General features: G+C 40.7%; 1 protein-coding gene across 1 annotated transcript in view; it reads right to left on the reverse strand.

Annotated features, from left to right (window-relative positions):
- Positions 1–8,789: 8,789 nt before the first annotated feature.
- si:dkey-44g17.6 (guanine nucleotide-binding protein G(I)/G(S)/G(O) subunit gamma-12) overlaps positions 8,790–19,091 on the reverse strand; it is a 107,273-nt gene continuing 96,971 nt past the window's right edge. Inside the window, exons 3-4 of the mRNA XM_036569779.1 lie at positions 12,238–12,353; positions 8,790–9,036 (exon numbers count right to left, since the gene is read on the reverse strand). Of these exons, the coding sequence (XP_036425672.1) occupies positions 8,911–9,036; positions 12,238–12,330 (219 nt within the window). The 5' untranslated portion in view covers positions 12,331–12,353 and the 3' untranslated portion in view covers positions 8,790–8,910. The remainder of the gene's footprint in view (positions 9,037–12,237; positions 12,354–19,091) is intronic.

Here is a 19,091-nt window from a genome sequence, read left to right on the forward strand (position 1 = left end):
ACCTTCATCAGTGGTCACAGGAGGCTGTTGGCTGGATATTTTTGGTTGGTGGACTATTCTCAGTCCAGCAGTGACACTGAGGTGTTTAAAAACTCCAGCAGCACTGCTGTGTCTGTAACTGTAGAACTACAAAGTGCACCTATATAGTAAGTGGAGCTGATAAAATGGACAATGAGCGTAGAAACAAGGAGGTGGTCATAATGTTATGCCTGATCGGTGTAATTAGTCATGTTATTCAGCAGTCATGTAGGACAGTGTTACACGCCCCACGTTATCCTGATCGGTGTACATGTTCTGGTGCACATAAACCACATGTACGCTTCAGCACAAAATATATCATCACTGTCAAAACCTTTTATCTCAGATTTTTTCACAGTGGTGGTAATATGAACCTGACATCTTCAATATATAGACATCAGGTATAGCCATTTTATTTACTGTCCAAAGTGACCAATGAACCTTGCTTTGAATTGTGGCTTCTGTTTTTATATGTAATATTGATAAATCGTGATAAATCTGAAAAAATAAGTTTTCTCTGAGATTTACAAAGCATGTTTAGACCAAAATCTTATCTCAAAACTATCATAACATCTCAAACATCAGTGTCTGTTCATGTTCATGTAATGAGGAAGCTTTTGTTGTCGTATGGTTCCCATCACCACCACTGTGAAAATATGTGGAAACATTAAACTAGTCCAAAATGACTTTTTAATAAGTCACATATGCAGAAACTAAAATAAAAATGTTGGAAATCTAATTTTATTATGAATTACAATCGGTAATTAAAAAAAGAGGAGTTCCGGCCAAAAAAACAGCATTTAATGTAATTAGTCATGTTATTCAGCAGTCACGTAGGACAGTGTTAAATCCCGCAGCCTCATCAAATGGGCAGAATTCACAATTTTCCATCCTTTTTTTTTTGCATTTCCATCCCTGAGTGTTCACTCACTACAACACCCAGCATGCTCACAACCACTGGCTCCTTCCCAGTGATAAAGCCATCCCGACTGTTAGCATAGCCACTGTACAGGCTAATAAATACAGATGTGATATTCAGCTTCCTAGAGGTACTTTTAGTCATGTGACTTCCTTCTGCATTGGCCAGCAAACAGCCCACACCCAAAAATCCACCCCAGAATGACTGTAGATTTCCAAACACATCATTACAAGGGTGTTTCACTGGTGTTTACACAGGAGAATCTCCCTATAGACACCTGCTGCACCACTTTAGGAGGAGAACAGGCGAGTTCTTACTAGAACCAGAAAATTTGACCATATCAGCCCAGCTCTATCAAACCTACACTGGTTACCAGTTAAATTTCGCATTGATTATAAAATTCTCTTACCGACTTATAAAGCTGTAAACAGACTCGCCCCTCAGTACCTGAGTGAACTTCTCTCTCACTATGAACCATCACGCCTACTTAGATCACAAGGTGCTGCTCACTATTAGTACTTAGAATTAATAACTTACTTCAGGGGGGAGAGCTTTCTCATACAAAGCCCCCCAGCTTTGGAATAGTCTTCCTGTTAATGTTCGGGACTCAGACACAGCCTCAGTCTTTAAGTCTAAGCTAAAAACTTATTTGTATAGTCCAGCCTTTGGTAATTAGCTTTCCCTGTCAGTTCTATACCTGCCAGAGTCTCCGCTGCTCTGCTAACACTGTAATCTGTGATCAGTCGCCCATTACAGAACTGACACCCATTACAGAACTGACTCTCAGTTCTGTCAGTCACTCATTACAGAACTGACTCTCTGTGTGTTTTTCCTTTCTTTCTTTCCTTTGCCGAGTTGAACAGCTGCCCATCCTGTGCGTCTGATGCTGCTGCCTCTTCTGCCTTGATCGGGTGCCACTGCTGCCCGCCCTCTGGGCTGGCTTGACCACCGTTGAGCTTCATGCTGTACTATGCCGTGCAAACCTCACCCTCACAACCTGACCCCACTGATGCTGATGCTGCTGCATGAACTAAACTAATCACATTAATCATTGCTCCACCTGTTTTCCCCGTTTTTGTACTAACAATGTTTACTATCCGGTGTCGACCAGAGGAGGATGGGTTCCCCTTCTGAGTCTTGGTTCCTCTCAAGGTTTCTTCCTGTTTCTCTTAGGGAGTTTTTCCTTGCCACTGTCGCCACTGGCGACGCTCATGGGGGCTCAGACCCGGATTTCTTCCTGTAATGCTGATTTCCTTGTAAAGCTGCTTTGTGACAACACCTGTTGTAAAAAGCGCTATATAAATAAACTTTACTTACTTGTTTACATAATTTTTCATTTTGGCCAGAGCACCTCTTTAAGTTATACTCCAATAATAGTCAACAAGGCAAAAACGTGACAGATGAAACCTTCTCATATGACGTGTGTGCAGAAAATAAGATAAAATACACAAATCAGAGAAAAAATAAATCACCATGAGCCGCGAGTGTTGAGAATAAAATTATATTTCACTTTAGCTGGAAAATAAAGACATTTACAACACCAGAATTTGGGTTCAAGCCCTGGTTTGTTTCTTTTTCACAGGTAAAAGTTTCTTTCTAGAAGAACGATCCACACAATGGTAAGAACGAGTGCACTTCATATTCAAACAATCGTTTTCTTTCAAAGGCAAAAAAGATGAGAGCTGGAGACGATACAGAGGAGGAAAGAAAGACCGAAGAGCTTAAGCGAAGCCATCGCAAGGCCAATACAAAGTCACCTTCAGGAACGACCACGTTATAGAGGAAAAAACATGCTGCCACGCGAACAGAAGGGATCGGGATCGAATACTCATCGGAGAGAAACACCATGAAAGGTTAGAAACGTTACTCAGTAGACAGCATGTAAAGCAAGGCTGCTTAGTGATTAAAATACTCAAATTCGGTTATATAGCCGCAACACACTGCCTTCAGTGTCGTTAAATACGTCTGTGACTGCAGTCCGGATTTAAAAGCTTTCATGAACCTATTACTATTATTATTATTGATCTGTCAGATTTCAAAAGCATGACGAGTGATCGTTCAGTAAGAAAATAACTGAAGTAATGACGGCTAGATTTACTGGCATCGCGTGGGTTAACACTTAGCGTATGCCGAAGGCTTCTCTACGTCCGTCCTGAGGCTTGGTCAGTATAAGGCCGCAGCACCGGCAGAGACGCGGATGGCCGTGCACAGTGAGCTGGACTGCAGGCTGCTAGTTCACAGTAGACGAACCCTTGAGAGTGTAATAGTGTTTAAGACCAGGCGCTTAGTAGAGTCGAAGCAGGAATACTGGATTAAGGCCTTTGCTGGTTCAGCTGGTCAGTGGGCTGTTTCTGCCAGCCGTGTGGTGAGCAAACACGTAAGGTAGGGGTGCACGATCAGAATCGGACAGGATCGGAATTGATTTTTTAGTTTAATGAAAAAATATATTTTTTATGTTGTCTGAATTAATGACTAAGGGCCAAACAAGTTACTCCACACAAGTCAGTTCTAACCTTGAGGTTAGTGGTTACTAAATATTTACACTTCCCCCTAAAAAGGTGTTGGGAAAATGAATGGAAACCACATAAAAAGCACTGATTTCATTTTTTTCATCGGCCTGGTTTTAACTTCAAACAGTTAGCTAACATCCATAGCTCCTGTTCAGTGAGACAGCAGCTGCTGAAGCGTCTGAACTGATGCTGCCGTCACGTCGGATGTGCGGTCGTTTAAAAAAGCTGCTTATTCTTATTAAAGAATAAAGAAACGGCTTCAGGTGTTCTGTTTTATTCTATTAAACCTGTTCTCTTCTATAATGGATATTTTCCATGGAATGCAAAAAGTCAGTGTAAGATTCCATCGCATTCCTAAGTTATCAGGTTCACTGAGTGGTTCTGATCATATTATCGTCATGTTAAAGCGACGTACGCATTAGATAGTAGTCACTAGTTAAGGCATTACTTGTGGATTGGTTATTCAACTGAGTTTAATTACAGGATTGTCTGAAACGAACTAGTGCTAATTAAGGATTTAGTTAAGACTTTACACACAAATTTAAGTAAAAACCAGTGCAACTTAGTCCTGGGGTGGGAATCTCTGGGCACCTCACGATTTGATTCAATTTCTATTCAGGTTGCCAAGATGCAATTATAACAATTCCTCATGCATCTTGATGCATCCTCAGTTCTTGATTTCTACAGCCTACATTATATTTTTTTTTCCTGTCATTAACAAGCAGGCTAATGTTAGCTTAGGCTACGTTCACATTACCAGGTTGAAGTGGCACAAATCTGATTTTTTGCCCTAATGTGACTCAGATCTGATCTTTTCAAATTCGACCTGAGACACTTTCACATGCGGTCCTAGATCAGATACGTATCTGATTCGTGGCCATGTGACCTTAATGTGACGCTCAGATCGGAATTCATGTGCTCTTTTCCACTGTGCCATCATTCAGCGTTACCATGGCAGCAGCGCCGAACAGAAGTTAAAGCCTGTAAACGGTGGAAAAGCAGCTCATCTCACCTTTTTCTCCTTCGTCTCGCTCTAATAATGAAGCTGAGAGCTGATCAGAGTTAATTATCTTCTCAGCGAAGCTCGTTCTGCTCGTTAGTTTGTGCTGATGATGAATGTGATTCATTCACGTGACGTTACTGAGTAGGATGAGCTCATGAGGGTCATTTCAGGACGCCGGTTCGTTCACATTAATGACAGATTTGAGTCACTTACCTAAACGAGTGCGAACCATTGCGTCAGACAGATCGGATTTGAGCAAAAAATCAGATTTGAGCAACGAGGCTTGTAATGTGAACGTAGCCTTAGTTACACCATCTAATAGATATAAACTAAAATATTGTTTATTTTTCATCAGAAATGTTGAGAGCTGATGAAATACTAAAAGAGATGTCCAAACAAAGTAAAGCATCGGGTATTCCAGTCATTATAATAGTAAACATGCGCATTTATTGCAGCTGTTAATGTAGAAACCTGTAATTTATATGAAGAGTTTTTATCCAAATAATGCTGCTATGCTGTTGCTCACTTTAGTTAGTGTTTAATGAGGTTTTCAGCATTTATCAAAAATCTGATTATGATTTGTGAATCGATTTTAAAAGAATCACAACGCATAACTGATTATTTTCACCACCTGTAATTATGTGTCAGCCATATACATACATGCTGCATTTAAATGCTGTGCATGCATGCTTTTGCATGTAGTTGTGTGAAAACGTTTGGGCGTCCCTGGACATGTTACTGTCTTTGTTTAAACTAATAGGCCAATAAAAACTGGCCAATTGGCAGTTTGGCTGTAAAGCAGGGGTAGCCATTTCTGGCTCTGGAGGGCTGGATTCCTGCACAATTTGGGGACTTTCCTGCTCAGGTGATCCCACTCTACCAGGTTTAGTTGCTGTGCTACAGCAGGAAACTCAGCAAACTGTGCTGGACTCTGGCCCTCAGTTTTTCCAGCCCTGTGGTGGAGAAATCAAAACCGAAAATAAAAAACTCATGATCGGTGCACCCCTAACGTTCAGCGCTCTTTAAAAAAACATAACAATAACAAAATTTAAAAAGTCACTCACGTACACATACACACATGCACATAAAAAACTGCATGGCATTATGAAGAGCATAAAAAAACAGCAGTTTTTGTAAACATGGAATGTCAAAATTCACGATAACAGTCACCACAATAATTCAAAGAGACGCTATAGTTTGGTAAGTCACTCATCTGCTTGGAGTTAGAAGAGGAGCTGCGCAGAAGCACTGGCAGTGACCCTACAGGACTTAACTATTGCTGGTCAGGTCAGACACGATGGCATGGCACAAATACGTTACAAACTGTTTCTTATCATTCAGAAGAAGATCCTATCATTATCATTACAAATCATCAAAAGCATCTTTTACATGAAAATAAGGCATATAATCATTAAAGGGTTACAATATATTACTTGTACCATGATCTGCAATGAATTGTATTGCTACTGTATCTACCATAAACAGGGAAAGAACAAGAAGTCCAAGGTTTATTCTCTAAGGCAAAGGCAAACTATGCAGGCAGGGGAATCTGGGTCATATTTTTCTGTTTATCAAAAAGGTTTTTTTGGCAAGGCTCACGAAATATAATCCAGGTAGGTCCTGTTAGTGTTGCTGACGGGAAATGCATGCTGTGAAAACAGCAAAGGAGAGCGATTTTATGTCTCACTCCCAATAAAAAACAAACTCGCTGAGCTCATTAGGGGTGCAAACGCTTCGATCTTAAAGTGGCGGGTGATTCAACCGCCGTCAACTCAATATTAACAATATTCACTCATTTTTTGCCAACATAAACTTTGCAGGCTATTTCTGAACAAAAAATGAAGAGTGTAAAGTTTCAATACGGTATTAAAGGATAAAAAAAGAATGTTACAGTATGAAAATTATTATTATAATAGTGTTATGAATGTCGCTCTCTGAGAGTCTCTTATGAAATATCGCAATTCAATGATCAAAACATAATATCTGGTTTATTTTTGTATTACTTATAGTTCGCACTTTAGCCAGATCACTATTTTGCACAAGTTTGTGCTACTTTGGGGTCTTTTATTTTGAAATACAATGTCAGTTCTGAGCTAAACCGAATCATATCTTGATCTCAGAATTGAATAATAACTGTATCGTTACATACCTGAAGAAATAATAATAATCATATGAAAATAACTGAGTCGAATCATTGTGCAGTTTGAGATTCCATGCTGCACTGAATCAAACCCAGACTCAAAGTAAGGTCGGAGCTTTACACGTGGGAAAAACTTGACGTGCCACAAAAAACGTTCTCTCTCACACCGCTACGGAAACGGTGATGCGTGGAGTTTGGCATGCTCTCTGATTCAGCGCTAGTGTAACGTAGCTTTCTAAAGAGGAGGGGACAGAAAAAAAGAAAGGGAAAGAAAAGGCATGGCTGTTTTAAAGCTCTGACAGAGGAGGTGACCTTTCGCTGACCCGAGCAAAACCCTCCATTGTTCGGCCACGGTGAGTTAAGGAGGGAGCGCTGGTGCTGATGAGGGCAAAATACGTCAGAGTGACGCAACCGAACGACACCTGCTTCCCCTTCACTGAGCAAGAGGACCTTTCAGAATCTGGCTGCATACCAAACGGCTCCCTACTGGACACATAGTGCACTACATGGGTGTAAAAGACTATTGTTTCAGGCTATGTAGGGATGCACAGTGTGGCGTTTGTTAGCAGGTATGTAACAACATATTGTGACAATGCATTGCTGTGCACTGTGGAGATGATACGGAGGTGAACTCAGCTGCTTCTATTATGCCATCTAATGCAATTACACTGTTTGCACGCCAGAGCTGGACATCAACTTAACCCAAACAAGCATGTTAATTGTCAGCATGTATGACGCTGAACATGCTGCTCCTGTTTCACTGCAATTACACGGACACAGTCATCAGTTTTAAATGTCGTGACGACGTGACAGTATTGTGATTATAGTGTCAGGAATTGGTTTGAATCATAATTGCTATCAATATTCAAAAATACTCCCATTTAAACTCTGCAGGAATTGCAGTACTACTCATTTCATTGCTAATTTCCGATGGAAACAATAGGGTTCAATTCTTAAAATGACAAGTGGGATGGTTTTTCTCTATGGTATCTAGGTAGATGTAGCTAAGTGAGCTCTCCTACTGGTTAGGATTTCAGAAGCTGACAGCAGAATCAACCACGTTTTGATTTCCAATACTGTGAGAAAAAACGTCGCTCTAGGCCTTCTGGAAGTCCAGGATATGTAAATACAAGCGTTTGCCTGATCAATGAGTCGCCACTAATGGAAAACACTTCATATTAGAACTCTCTCGAGTCACTTCTACAACTGCTAAAATAGATTCTAATATGTCTGTCAGAAGCTTTAAGTAAGACATGGAGTAACATGAAGCTCCAAATCTGCCAAAAAATGCCAATGCCATTAGCATAAGCTTAGCGCCATTAGTTTAACACTAACAAACTACTAGAATCCCATAGAGGTGTTAGCAGAAATGAGCATAATTGAGTTTTTATGTCCCTCAAGTTTTGACATTTATGGCCCGAAACTGATGGCCCAGCTTTAATAGTCAATAGTTTGCAATACTGGTATTGCAGAAGGCTGCAAATTGCAAATGAGCCCTCTGACCAATCACAATGATATTATCTCTAACCAGTCACAGTTCCAGAAGAGTTTCGGTGGGTATTGGGTATTTTGGTTTAAACAGTGCAGATCAATTTTTGCCACACTATTGATTCAGTTTGATTCGATTGACTTCAATGCAGTTTTTATATCTTGCAAGACGTATCACAACCGCAATACGTCGCATTATAATCACAACATGGTATTTTATCTATATCATGCAGCAAAAGCACCGTGTAGTGCACTATACAGACAGTAGGGAGCCATTTGAGATTCACTCTCTCACCTCTTCCCTCAACACGGCTGACTGAATCTAGAGATCCAGTTAACAGTGTCAGCACACAGGGTCAAAGCGCTACTGTTGAGCTTATCTACAGCCACCAATCAGAGCAGAGTTTAAAAGACATTAGGAGAGTGCAATGATCAAAGGGAGCAACTGGGGCTTGACGAGACCAGCACCTGTCTGGGATCTTCCCTACTGAGGCCGCAGCCTTTATTTGCTGATGAGGCAGGTCTAGACCACATCAGATAACACAATCGCTGAATTAAAGGGGGGAAAAAAGAAAAAAATATACATGTACTGTTCATTTCGTCTCTGCATTGCAAATCTTGAGAGCTTTTTGGTCTCGTTTTTGACGAACGAAATAACAAGGGAATGTGTTTCAGGCGAAGAGCTCTGCTTCAGGAGAATTAAAGGGACAGTGAAGATGGGGGTTAGCTGACTTTTTTTTTTTTAAGGCGACTAGTGTATGAATGCTTTAAGGTAAAATATTCTCTCTATAAAAAAGGAGGCATTAAGGAGCTCATGTCTGGGGGCGTCCCACTACAATATAGTGCAGGGCTTCTTGTCCTTAAACGGGTTTTCTGAGGCTGGAATCCCCATCAGGAGTGGATCGTATTTAGCATGCTCGCCACAGTAATGCATGAGGTCCGCAGAGGCTTTAGAAACCTGCAGATAGTTAGACAGAGAGAGAGAGAGAGAGAGAGAGAGAGAGAGAGAGAAGGAGAGAGAGAAGGAGAGAAGGAGAGAGATAATTACTGACCGCAATAATCTATAACAGTCAAAGTTATTCAAGTATAACTCAGACAACATAACTTGCATGCACTACCATATGGCTGCACAGTGGTTATTGTTATCATAATAATGGCTTTTGAAATAGTGATGTCGCCAAGGCCTGTAATCCGTGAGTAAGCCCTCAAACAAATCTCTAATTGTTTTATTGTGCACAGTGATCCAGTTATCACATGTCCCGGATGAGTGTATCTGTGGGTGTTTTGATGAATCAAGGCATTCACGTCATCCAACATATGTAAATAAATTGGGTCAAAACAACACAGCCAGTTTTTAATCATGTCATTTGATCCAGTCACCAGTATGGTTACAACACAGGGTGATTCAAAAAGATCCATCCGCTTTCAAAGCACCATATTTCTACAACAGTGAGGCGCCTAGGAACCAATCAAAATCCAATTGAAAGAGGGGATCATAGAGTTTCTGACTGTCAGTGGAAGATGGCTCCCCCTTCAGTCTGAGAGGAGATGAGACCCCTGAGCAGAAAGCGTTCTGCACTCTCCACTTCAATAGGAGTGAATCCGTCATAACTGTGCAGCGTGATTTTTATCATCAGTGAAGCTCCAACAGCTCAGAGCGTTCGGCGTTGGTTCCACAACACTGGATGATCTCCGAAATTGCACTGAAAGAGCTGTGAGTGCAGCGACACCCGACATGCTCAATCCAGTATGGGGTGAGTTTGACTATGGTGTTGATGTTGTCTGTACAGCTGGAGGAGGTTCATACTGAGACCTTGTACAATTACATAATAAACTTTATGCTCATTTAAACCATTTACAGTTTACTGCATTGATCTGTAATGATTTACAAGTAAAATAAATCATTTTGAAATCAGATGAATCTTTGAATCACCCTGTAAACTGCAAGGCACATTCAAATTCTCCTATTTAATCACAATAAATAGCACTATAATCGCAATATGTTTTTTTGTCCATATCATGCAGCCCTAACACACAGAAATACGCACCTTAAAGATACTACATCCCACAAACAGACTGTAAAGAACACACAAATCAGATGAAACCATTTAAAATACTTTGTTTGAAGATAGTAAAGAGATGTTTTGGCTTGTATGGTCCCCAAACAGGGACTTGCATTCCACCTAATTTTGATATTCAAGTTCTATAAGATTTAAATTGAAGAGACAGCAAAAATAAAAAAATAAATAAATAAATAAATAAAAATACTGCAGAATGCATTGGAATACATTTGAAAACACGTTTTATTACTCAAAAACAGCAGAAGGACATTGCTAGGTTTTCATGTTGGATACGTAATGAACACTACCTGAGATGAGCTAATGAGCTAACAGAGCTAACCAGTGTCACATTGGATGATAAGGACTTCTTGTCTTCTGTACAAGGTATTTTCTTCTCAGTGCAAACATGTTATTTGTCAGAGCAATATATTTTCATTATTTCTGGACCTACATAACATCAGCTAGAGTAGCTAGTCTAGTTAAAGCTGGACGTACACAACACAACATTTACAATACTAACAGATTTCGACAGCCAGCATCACATGAATTTAGGGATGAAAAGCAGATTTCACAGTCAGAGCTGGAGAGCTATTTTACTATAAACTGGCTGTTGATTTGAAATCGTAAAGTGACTGATTATTTGCCTGAACTCAACAAGCAGCTCCTGGGTCTCCAGAGTGCAGCTCACACTGCAGAGTGCATGCACATCTCTTCACCTTTGTCCTTTCTCACCTCGCTCTGATTGGTTAGGTGCCTGAACCACTGATTCAATTACACCGCTAACCATCTCACACTACAGCACTCGTGAACATTTTGAGTCTAACATGTTTGAAAATGTCAGTGGGCCTCTGATCACATCAGAGCTCGATCGGAGGGCCAAAGAGTGACGCATTTCCACTCTCACTCTACCAGATCATCCGTGCCGTCAGTAGACCCTTTTCACCAGAAACAGAAGTGCGTAAGTGCTGAGTAAAACTCAGTTCCACTATTGCCTGATGGACGGTTATTAACCTCAGAAATACAGGCGTTCGTATCACTTCAGCCACCACAGAAAGGTGTCTCACTTTATCTTTGTCATCGTTGCCAATATTGGAGTCCAGAACTGTTGGAGAACCAAACACACAATGTGGGGCGCGCCGGGTCATCAGGGTTCGTAGTGCCACTGTAGATGTTTTTTATCTGCATTTATAAGCACTCAGCTGGTTTCCTGATACGTTTAATCTGCAACGAGAGACTGTCAAACACCAAAAAGTTGCGAGGCTGAAGTCGCTTCTCGTTTGAATTTTTCCGTTCCACCTTAAATGGTACAGCAGTTACATTCTGGTGGCTCAGGCACCATTTAAGGTGGAACCACCAGCACCAGTGAATCTACTCTCAGTCGCTGATCATTTTTGAGGGAGAAAATGAAAACTGCTCCTCTGAAAGCGGCTGCAGCTGCAACTTTAAAGCCTGAACTGCATTCGGTGTAATGTCAACTTGTTAGTCAGCAGCGCTGAATTGCAGACACAGATGTTCTTTTACTCCGTATGACAAAGTTAATTTCTTGATGAATCACACAAACTCGTTTTCCTCTGCTCATCGTCAGCTGACAAACCACTGAAACTGAGATGAGGCTGCTTGAGTGAGCTGTACACGCTCAACTCGTCATCGCTGCTATTGTGATTGCTTTAGCGGAAGCAGCGTTACGCTGCACCGAGAACTTCCAGCAGAAAAAAAATGGGGAAAAGTGAAAAGGGCCAATCGCTTTTAGCCTGTTTTTTAATCACGTGTGCAAATATCCAAAAAGTATTCTTAACGTTTTAAATACTGGCACCTCAAACGGTAAACAGAGTACTCCAGTACTCATGCACATCCCTATTTACAACACGCTAACTTACATTACATCCGTGGGCTAACGACAGGCTTGTCGTCCATTGGATGATGCGGATGATCTCACCATTGTCCCACCTACTCAAGCCCTTTTGAGAAATTTCACGCTCCCAGCCCAAAATTTCCCACAGTTTCCCGAGACGTTCTCATCATGAAAGCACATCTGTAAGTGCACATCTGTAAGTGCATTTAACTTTAACACTCAGAGGTAAAGAAGATCCAGTCTTTACCTTTATCCTCTCAATGTTGGCCTCTATCCGTAGCTGCTGTACGATTCTCCGCGCCTGCGCTATGTTATTTGAACTCTGCTTCTTCGACGACATTCTTGGCAGCGATCTTCACAAACCTGCGATGCAAAAAGACAAAACCTTGTTAAAGCCATTAACATCACTACAGAAGCCTTCATAGATGGTTCAAAATGAGTGGTGTAGGAAATGATCAGCATGTCTGATATTGAGCACATCTGGAAACACTGAAATCATGTAAAAATATTGCAGAAACGTGTGAAACAGGAAGCACCGCATTGTAGTCCACTCTATAAAACACACACCAATCGCTTACTCACACACCCACACCCAGACATACACAAGGGGCATGACTTCTACAGAGGCTGGGGGCCCCCTTCTTTCCACAACTGTGGGTGGGGATGCATCGTGCGTCAGCATGGGCCCAGCAGGGGGGTTTCTGACTGGCCTACTGTCTCCTTTCTGCCTTCAAGAGATAGTTAGGCAAACAATGCAATTTACCCCTCAGCTTAAACGTAGTCCATCAGCCAAGACGCTTGGTGGTCAGTTTTACAACGGAGCTATGAGGCTAATGTTGCTAACAAGTATTGAAAGCTGATACCCCACCAATGTTAGCACCATTCAAACTGCACACCTTAATCATGACCCACTTACCTCAAACCTTGTGACTCACTTATGTGGTTTCATGAATTATTATTTAGACATGATAAATAGTTTTAATGTGTTTTTGTTATTTGAAATTGCTTAAATAATGGAAATTTTTGAAAAAAAAAAAAATTTTCTTCCCAAAAATTTAGTGGGTAACTTGGTAAACTGTTGCCATTTGGCAGCTTTGCGCAATTGTACCATAGCACCATAAAATCAAAAAAAAAACACCATAAAATGTAATTTTTCTCTAAAAACATCCTTTTATCCTTTTATTAAAAACAAGAACAAACAAATCCAACTTATACTTGCAGTGAAATGTATGACCCAATATTTACAAATATTGGAAATGAATACAATTTCAATTGGTATTTGGAATGTATGGTAATAACATCGTCATAATAAAAATTCCTGGTCATGTGATGTCATGAAGTATTTGTCCTTTCAAAGTAAAAGACCCTTTTCCCACAATTAAATAAGAAAACACAGATTTTATATCACTGCTTTTTAGTAAAATTAAGGTAATCGTTGCCATATGGCAACACTGCAGTAGAGGGATGACAAACATTTATCAGTAAATATGGACATAAGTACATTGCATATCTAAAAACAGTTGTAGCAGCTACACTGAAGCCTGAATTCTGTCCATACTTTTGTCCATTTTTATATTTAGTAGTGCATCAGCGTTTCTGAGGTGGTTTAAGTAAAGTGTGCGATGATTTAGGCCTGCAGTTTGCACAATGCCAACTGGTGTCTATAAGCTTCCATTACTTATTAGCTACATTAGCCTTGTAGCTCCAGTGTAAAAATAAAACATCAAGCTTTAAACACCAAACATGTCATGACTGACTAACCACACTTGGGGAAAGGGGGGGGGGTTGTTTAGGTGCGTGTGAATAGGAATAGAGAGAGTGGTCCGGAGCAGCCTGGGTGGGTCTGAATGGAAGCCAAGCTGCTCCCTGCAGCTACTACCCGTGCTTGCTGTGCGTCTTCCCGTAAACCTCAGTTACATACAAACCTGCCCACTCATGTTGAGCACAGGATACACACAGGGGTTTGTTTTAATATATTTTCAGGACACTGGGTCATGTATATGTCAAATGTGAACTATAAATCAACAAAACGTCCAACCTAGAGTTGCACCGATACAGATTCTGTGTCGGTATCAGCACAGATACTGGCACTTAGCCAGTAGACAGAACTTAACAACACTGGCAATGTGAGATGACAAACAGCAGTAAAAAAAACACTCACGGCAGAATCTGTAATGGGAGTTTTTGTTACTGAGAGAGTAGAAGAAACCACCAGACTCTTGGCGTAATCATAGCCTTTAGTCTGGATTTAACCTTTAGCATAGCAGCCCAATAGCCGGGCCTGTGAGTCCACTAGCCTCCATTGGTCCGCTGTATCACTCATCAGCGAGGCCTTGCAGCCTGTCGCTTCAAACAAGCCACTGAAAAATAAAACACTGAAAGTCGCTGATACTGACAGCGTGAACGACAGTGATATATACGGAACTTATTCCCAATTATATAATACTAAATACTAAATATATACAGTAAATAAACAAAAGCAAATTTTCTTAAGCATGTAATAAATATAATCCAACAAGTAAATGTTGTCCAGCCAAGCTGAGTGTGTTTTATTTGTGATGCAGAACAAAGATTTTGCCAAAATAAAATATTTAAAAAATTTAATTGTATAAATATCAGGACTTATAGGTGAGTTAGTATCGGTATCGGCCAATACTATAGGATCAGGTATCAGTAGCGGAAGGGAAAAAGTGGTATCGGTGCATCTCTAGTCCCACCTACCACGTCACACATTTTTAACCTTAAACATCACCCTAACTTGAAGCCTTTAAGTTTTTCTCACTTTTTCAAAAATGAGTTTGTAGTATATAAACAATTTACAAGTTTCAAAACATACAGTTTGCTCCCCAATGCATACAGTCCATATATGGAAACTAAGCTGCAGAAACAACCCTTTTTGAATTTCACAAACCCATCATGTTATATCTGCCTGTTTAGCCTACAGTTGTTTGGCCCCTCCCATTCACACTGAAGTTATAAAGAGTGTTTTAGACCATACTACATTTTGAATGGGGCATAAAACAGGACAGCCAATCAGAGCAGTGGTTCATCAGGGTGTTTTTGTCCTGAAAACGTTCAAAATCAAACGTACATGCCCACGCCAACTCAAGCAGATCAACCAAGTCCAGTACTGCAACTACTTCAACAGAATTCCTTGCACAAGAACAAAAACAGACAGTATCCTGGTTTGCAAAGCCAGGTTTAAGTGACAAAGACAGCAAGCAGAGACAGACGAGGATGCTCAGAGCACACAGCGAAGCATTTTGTGATATTTTGTTTTGGCTAGGCTTATTTGCATATTGCTCTCTGCCAGTATATCAGTATTGAGAGGACAAATATCAAACCGTGACAGTGCAATTCAGGTAATGCACAAAAAGAAGTGTTACTTTCAGTATCATGAACGGTGTTGAAGTGCAATGACACGCGAGGTTCAGAAGTTCAGGCAGGCAAACAAACACAAAACATGCAGTTTTTCCACTTCCTGAGAAACGCAGCACTGTGTTATCAAAGATTCTGAAGGAAAGCCTGCAGTACTATTTCTGCTGAAAGGAACGCCCTGAAACGAACAGGCAGCTAAAGAGCAGGAGCAGAAGGGAAGCAGAGATAAAGCTGATTGGAAGGCCTCATAAATCCTCCTGTCTGATTAATTTGCATCTGTAACACCGGATACACACAGTCAGAGGGGTGAGGAGGGGCCCCAACACACTGGGACACACACATGCATGCAGTCCAGAGCTGCGGGATACGATGAGCTCTGAGCACACATTGCGTGTACAGGGAAATGCATGCATCAGATATGGATTAGGGCTGCACAATACATCGGTTTTTAATCATTATCGTGATACTGGCCCTTGCTAAACTGATTGCAAAAACTTTGCTGCATAATTCGGCATGTCGTGCAAATATATTTCTTTTTTTTTACGAGGGCACAGCTAAAGGAGTGCATTTAAGACCATAAATATGCTGCTTCACCACCGCTGCATGCAAAACGCTCCTGCATTATCAGTATGGCCTTTGACTGTATCAAGTCACATATACACTGCTTAAAATAGCAGCACCCACCCAAATGCATTTAAAACACCCTCCTGTGTCCCTGAGTGAGGCTGGACTGGTCACTGGCTTTTATGACTGACTTCCGATAACCAAACTCTGCTGATTTCTTGCTGATGCTTCTAAACTGTGGAGCTCAACTCCACCTTTTATTAGACAGGTAAGCTCAGTGATCACTTTTAAGAAGCATCTAAAAACGTTCCTCTTTAACTCAGCATTTCATTAAAACTCTACGTCTCATGGTTTTTATCTTTTAATTTGATGTCATTTTCTTCTGATTCTAAATTAATACTTATAATTTCTTGTATAACTGTGTTTTATAACCTGTCTGTAAAGCAATCTGAGCTGCCACCAGCATGAAAAGTGCTATATAAATAAAAAATATTACCATTATCATTATTATTATTATTATTATTATTATTATTTGATTTTTTAAAATTATTATTTTATTAGCCTTTTATTAACCCATACTCGGTAGGCTAAAGGAAACACACTAGCACATTTCTAGTACATTGTATTAGCCAAAGTTGCAAGATATATAACATCACTGGCTCCTAAATGAGCCAAACTAGTTTAAATAAGAAATCAGATGCTTATTTAAATAGCATGAATCAAACAAAGTGCTACACTGAGAGTAAGGAGGTTGATTTTGTGTAGTAAGTCTTGCCAAATTTCACACATAACATAAAAAAAATAAATCGTCCAATTGTTGATTGAGCAAAAGTCTGCCAGTTCTAGTCTCTTAGATTAGAAATCCGTGCAAAATACTCGCCACTCATGACGCTAATGGTTTAAAAACAAAAGCATTCTAGAAAAGCTCTGCTTTGCTGCAGCGCCGTGAGGCTTCTGGTGCAAAACAATCTTGCATTTGCTCTGATCAGTTCCTCCTGATCACTCACAGTTCGAGATGAGCGTTTCTGTGTTTGGTGAATGAAGATTTTCAAGTAATGCAACAAAATTAAATCATATTGGTAAAAATAACGCAGGCCAGTCTTTTAACCTTGTCACCCTAACTCACTTATGCATATTGCAAGGTATAACTATAATAATTATAATATGCAGTAGCAACAAAATCTCTATCACAATAAGATCCTTATTGCAGACCTAAAAAGAGAACAATAAAAAACAGCAATCGTTCCATTCAGCTCATCAGGAAAAATGAAGTTTCATGCAAAGTCTATAGAAGTTCAGTTACACTGGAAGCAGCTTCTGCTTCGCTGCAGGAATTTAAAGTGCTCGTCACAGACTTAAGCTTAATTTCCTGCAAATCAGCAGGCAAAGCGGTTTCTTCAGAACTGAATTTGAAAGAGCGAAACGACAAGGAACTGGCAATGAAAGAAACGGCGCCATTAACTTATTTACTGGAGCGCTGGCAATGCAAACTTTACACAGCATCCTTAAGAGATAACAGATGACATCAAGGCCGTCACCGTGAATAAATGATTATATTTAGCTTATCAAACATGAGCAGTACATGTTTAGTAGATTGTGTAACCAGTTCAGGGAACAGGGGGAGATGACCATTGCTCTCTCATTGTCACCTCACTGTGACGAACGCAGCCGAAATAAAACAGGTGATAATGCCCAGGCGGAGTCTCCGCTGAGGTTGAGGTGTTTTGAGGAGGACGCATGTACCAACACACACATTCAGGAAGGAGACAAACGGCTGAAAAACAAACAAAAAAACACATCCATGGAAGAAAATCAGACACGCCCTTACAAGGGGCAGCAAAGTGCAGCCAAAAGGGTTGGCACAGAGCAGCATAGGGCAGCCAGAAGGCAACACAGTGCCAGCACAGGGCAGCCAAAAGGCTGCATAGGGCAAGCAAGCACAGGTATACTGTATTAACATGCAATATTAAATACACAGATTGTTTGGACCAAGTAAAATTCTCTACTTGCTATTTTCAAACATTAAATCCTGGTGTATTGTTTTTATGGTCTATATCAGAGGTCACTAATAGGCGGGCCGAGGTCCGTCTCCGGACCCAGACGATGACCTATGCGGACCTGGACCTATAACCGATAACCTATGGAGAATTATTTAATTTCGATGGGGTGGTCCTGTTTTAATCAGCGTATGATTTCTAGTCATTACCACTCCGGAAAACTCACAGACCAATCACGTGCGTTGTAAATCACACGTGATCTGCCAATCAGATCTGTGCATTACGATGAGCTCTGAGACTCTAGTGAGTGACGCACACACAGCGGAGGGACGAGGCGAGACACAGCAGTCGGAGAAGAAAGTGAGTCGGATAATTTTACATGTCGTGATCTAAAAAGAGAAAACTGATGATAAATGTTGTTGAAATATGACTGAATTGTACTTTATTTGATTTGACATTCAGTTGTCGATTACATAATGTTGATGTACCTACTAGGCTACTTCAGTAAACAGTATATGGCACTGAATCATAATGCAAGTTAGACATTATGATGTTCTGGACCTTTGCTTGAGGAAATTTTCTTTAACTAGACCTTATTGAATTTTAATTTAAGACCCCTGGCCTATATGATGTAAATAGTTTAAATTTTGAGCATTTAAAAAATATTTATGAATCACACCGAAACAAATGAATCAAACCGTAGCAGTATTTAAAATTTCATTAATCGTTTCATAAAGAATTACAATCACACAGAATCACTGCAAGGTCAGAGTTTCCAACTCCAGCCAGCGTCGGCCAGAACAGCAGCATTAATAAGTCACTCTCTCCCGCACGCTCACTCGGAGGCCCCTCCGACCCACTCCATGAGGTCAATCCCTCTCCACTTCCCCTCCACCCGGCCCGCTGGACGCTCAAATGTACCGAGACGGAAGCGGCGTGACAGCATGAGTAACTGCCAGAGTCTGTGCGCTCAGAGAACCTGCCAGATGCCCACATCCGTTTCATTAACCCACTCACTCACTCACTCTCTCACTCACTCCTCTCCCCTCTCTCTCTCTCTCTCTCTCTTTGCAGGAAGCTATATTCCTTTCTTCTCCAGCCCCGGACAGTATTAAATGATTAAAAGATGTGTCTGAGTGTAAAAATAGAGGGGTAACAGGAT

This window comes from Colossoma macropomum, unplaced genomic scaffold (genome assembly GCF_904425465.1).
Source record: "Colossoma macropomum unplaced genomic scaffold, Colossoma_macropomum, whole genome shotgun sequence".
NCBI classification, from domain to species: domain Eukaryota; kingdom Metazoa; phylum Chordata; class Actinopteri; order Characiformes; family Serrasalmidae; genus Colossoma; species Colossoma macropomum.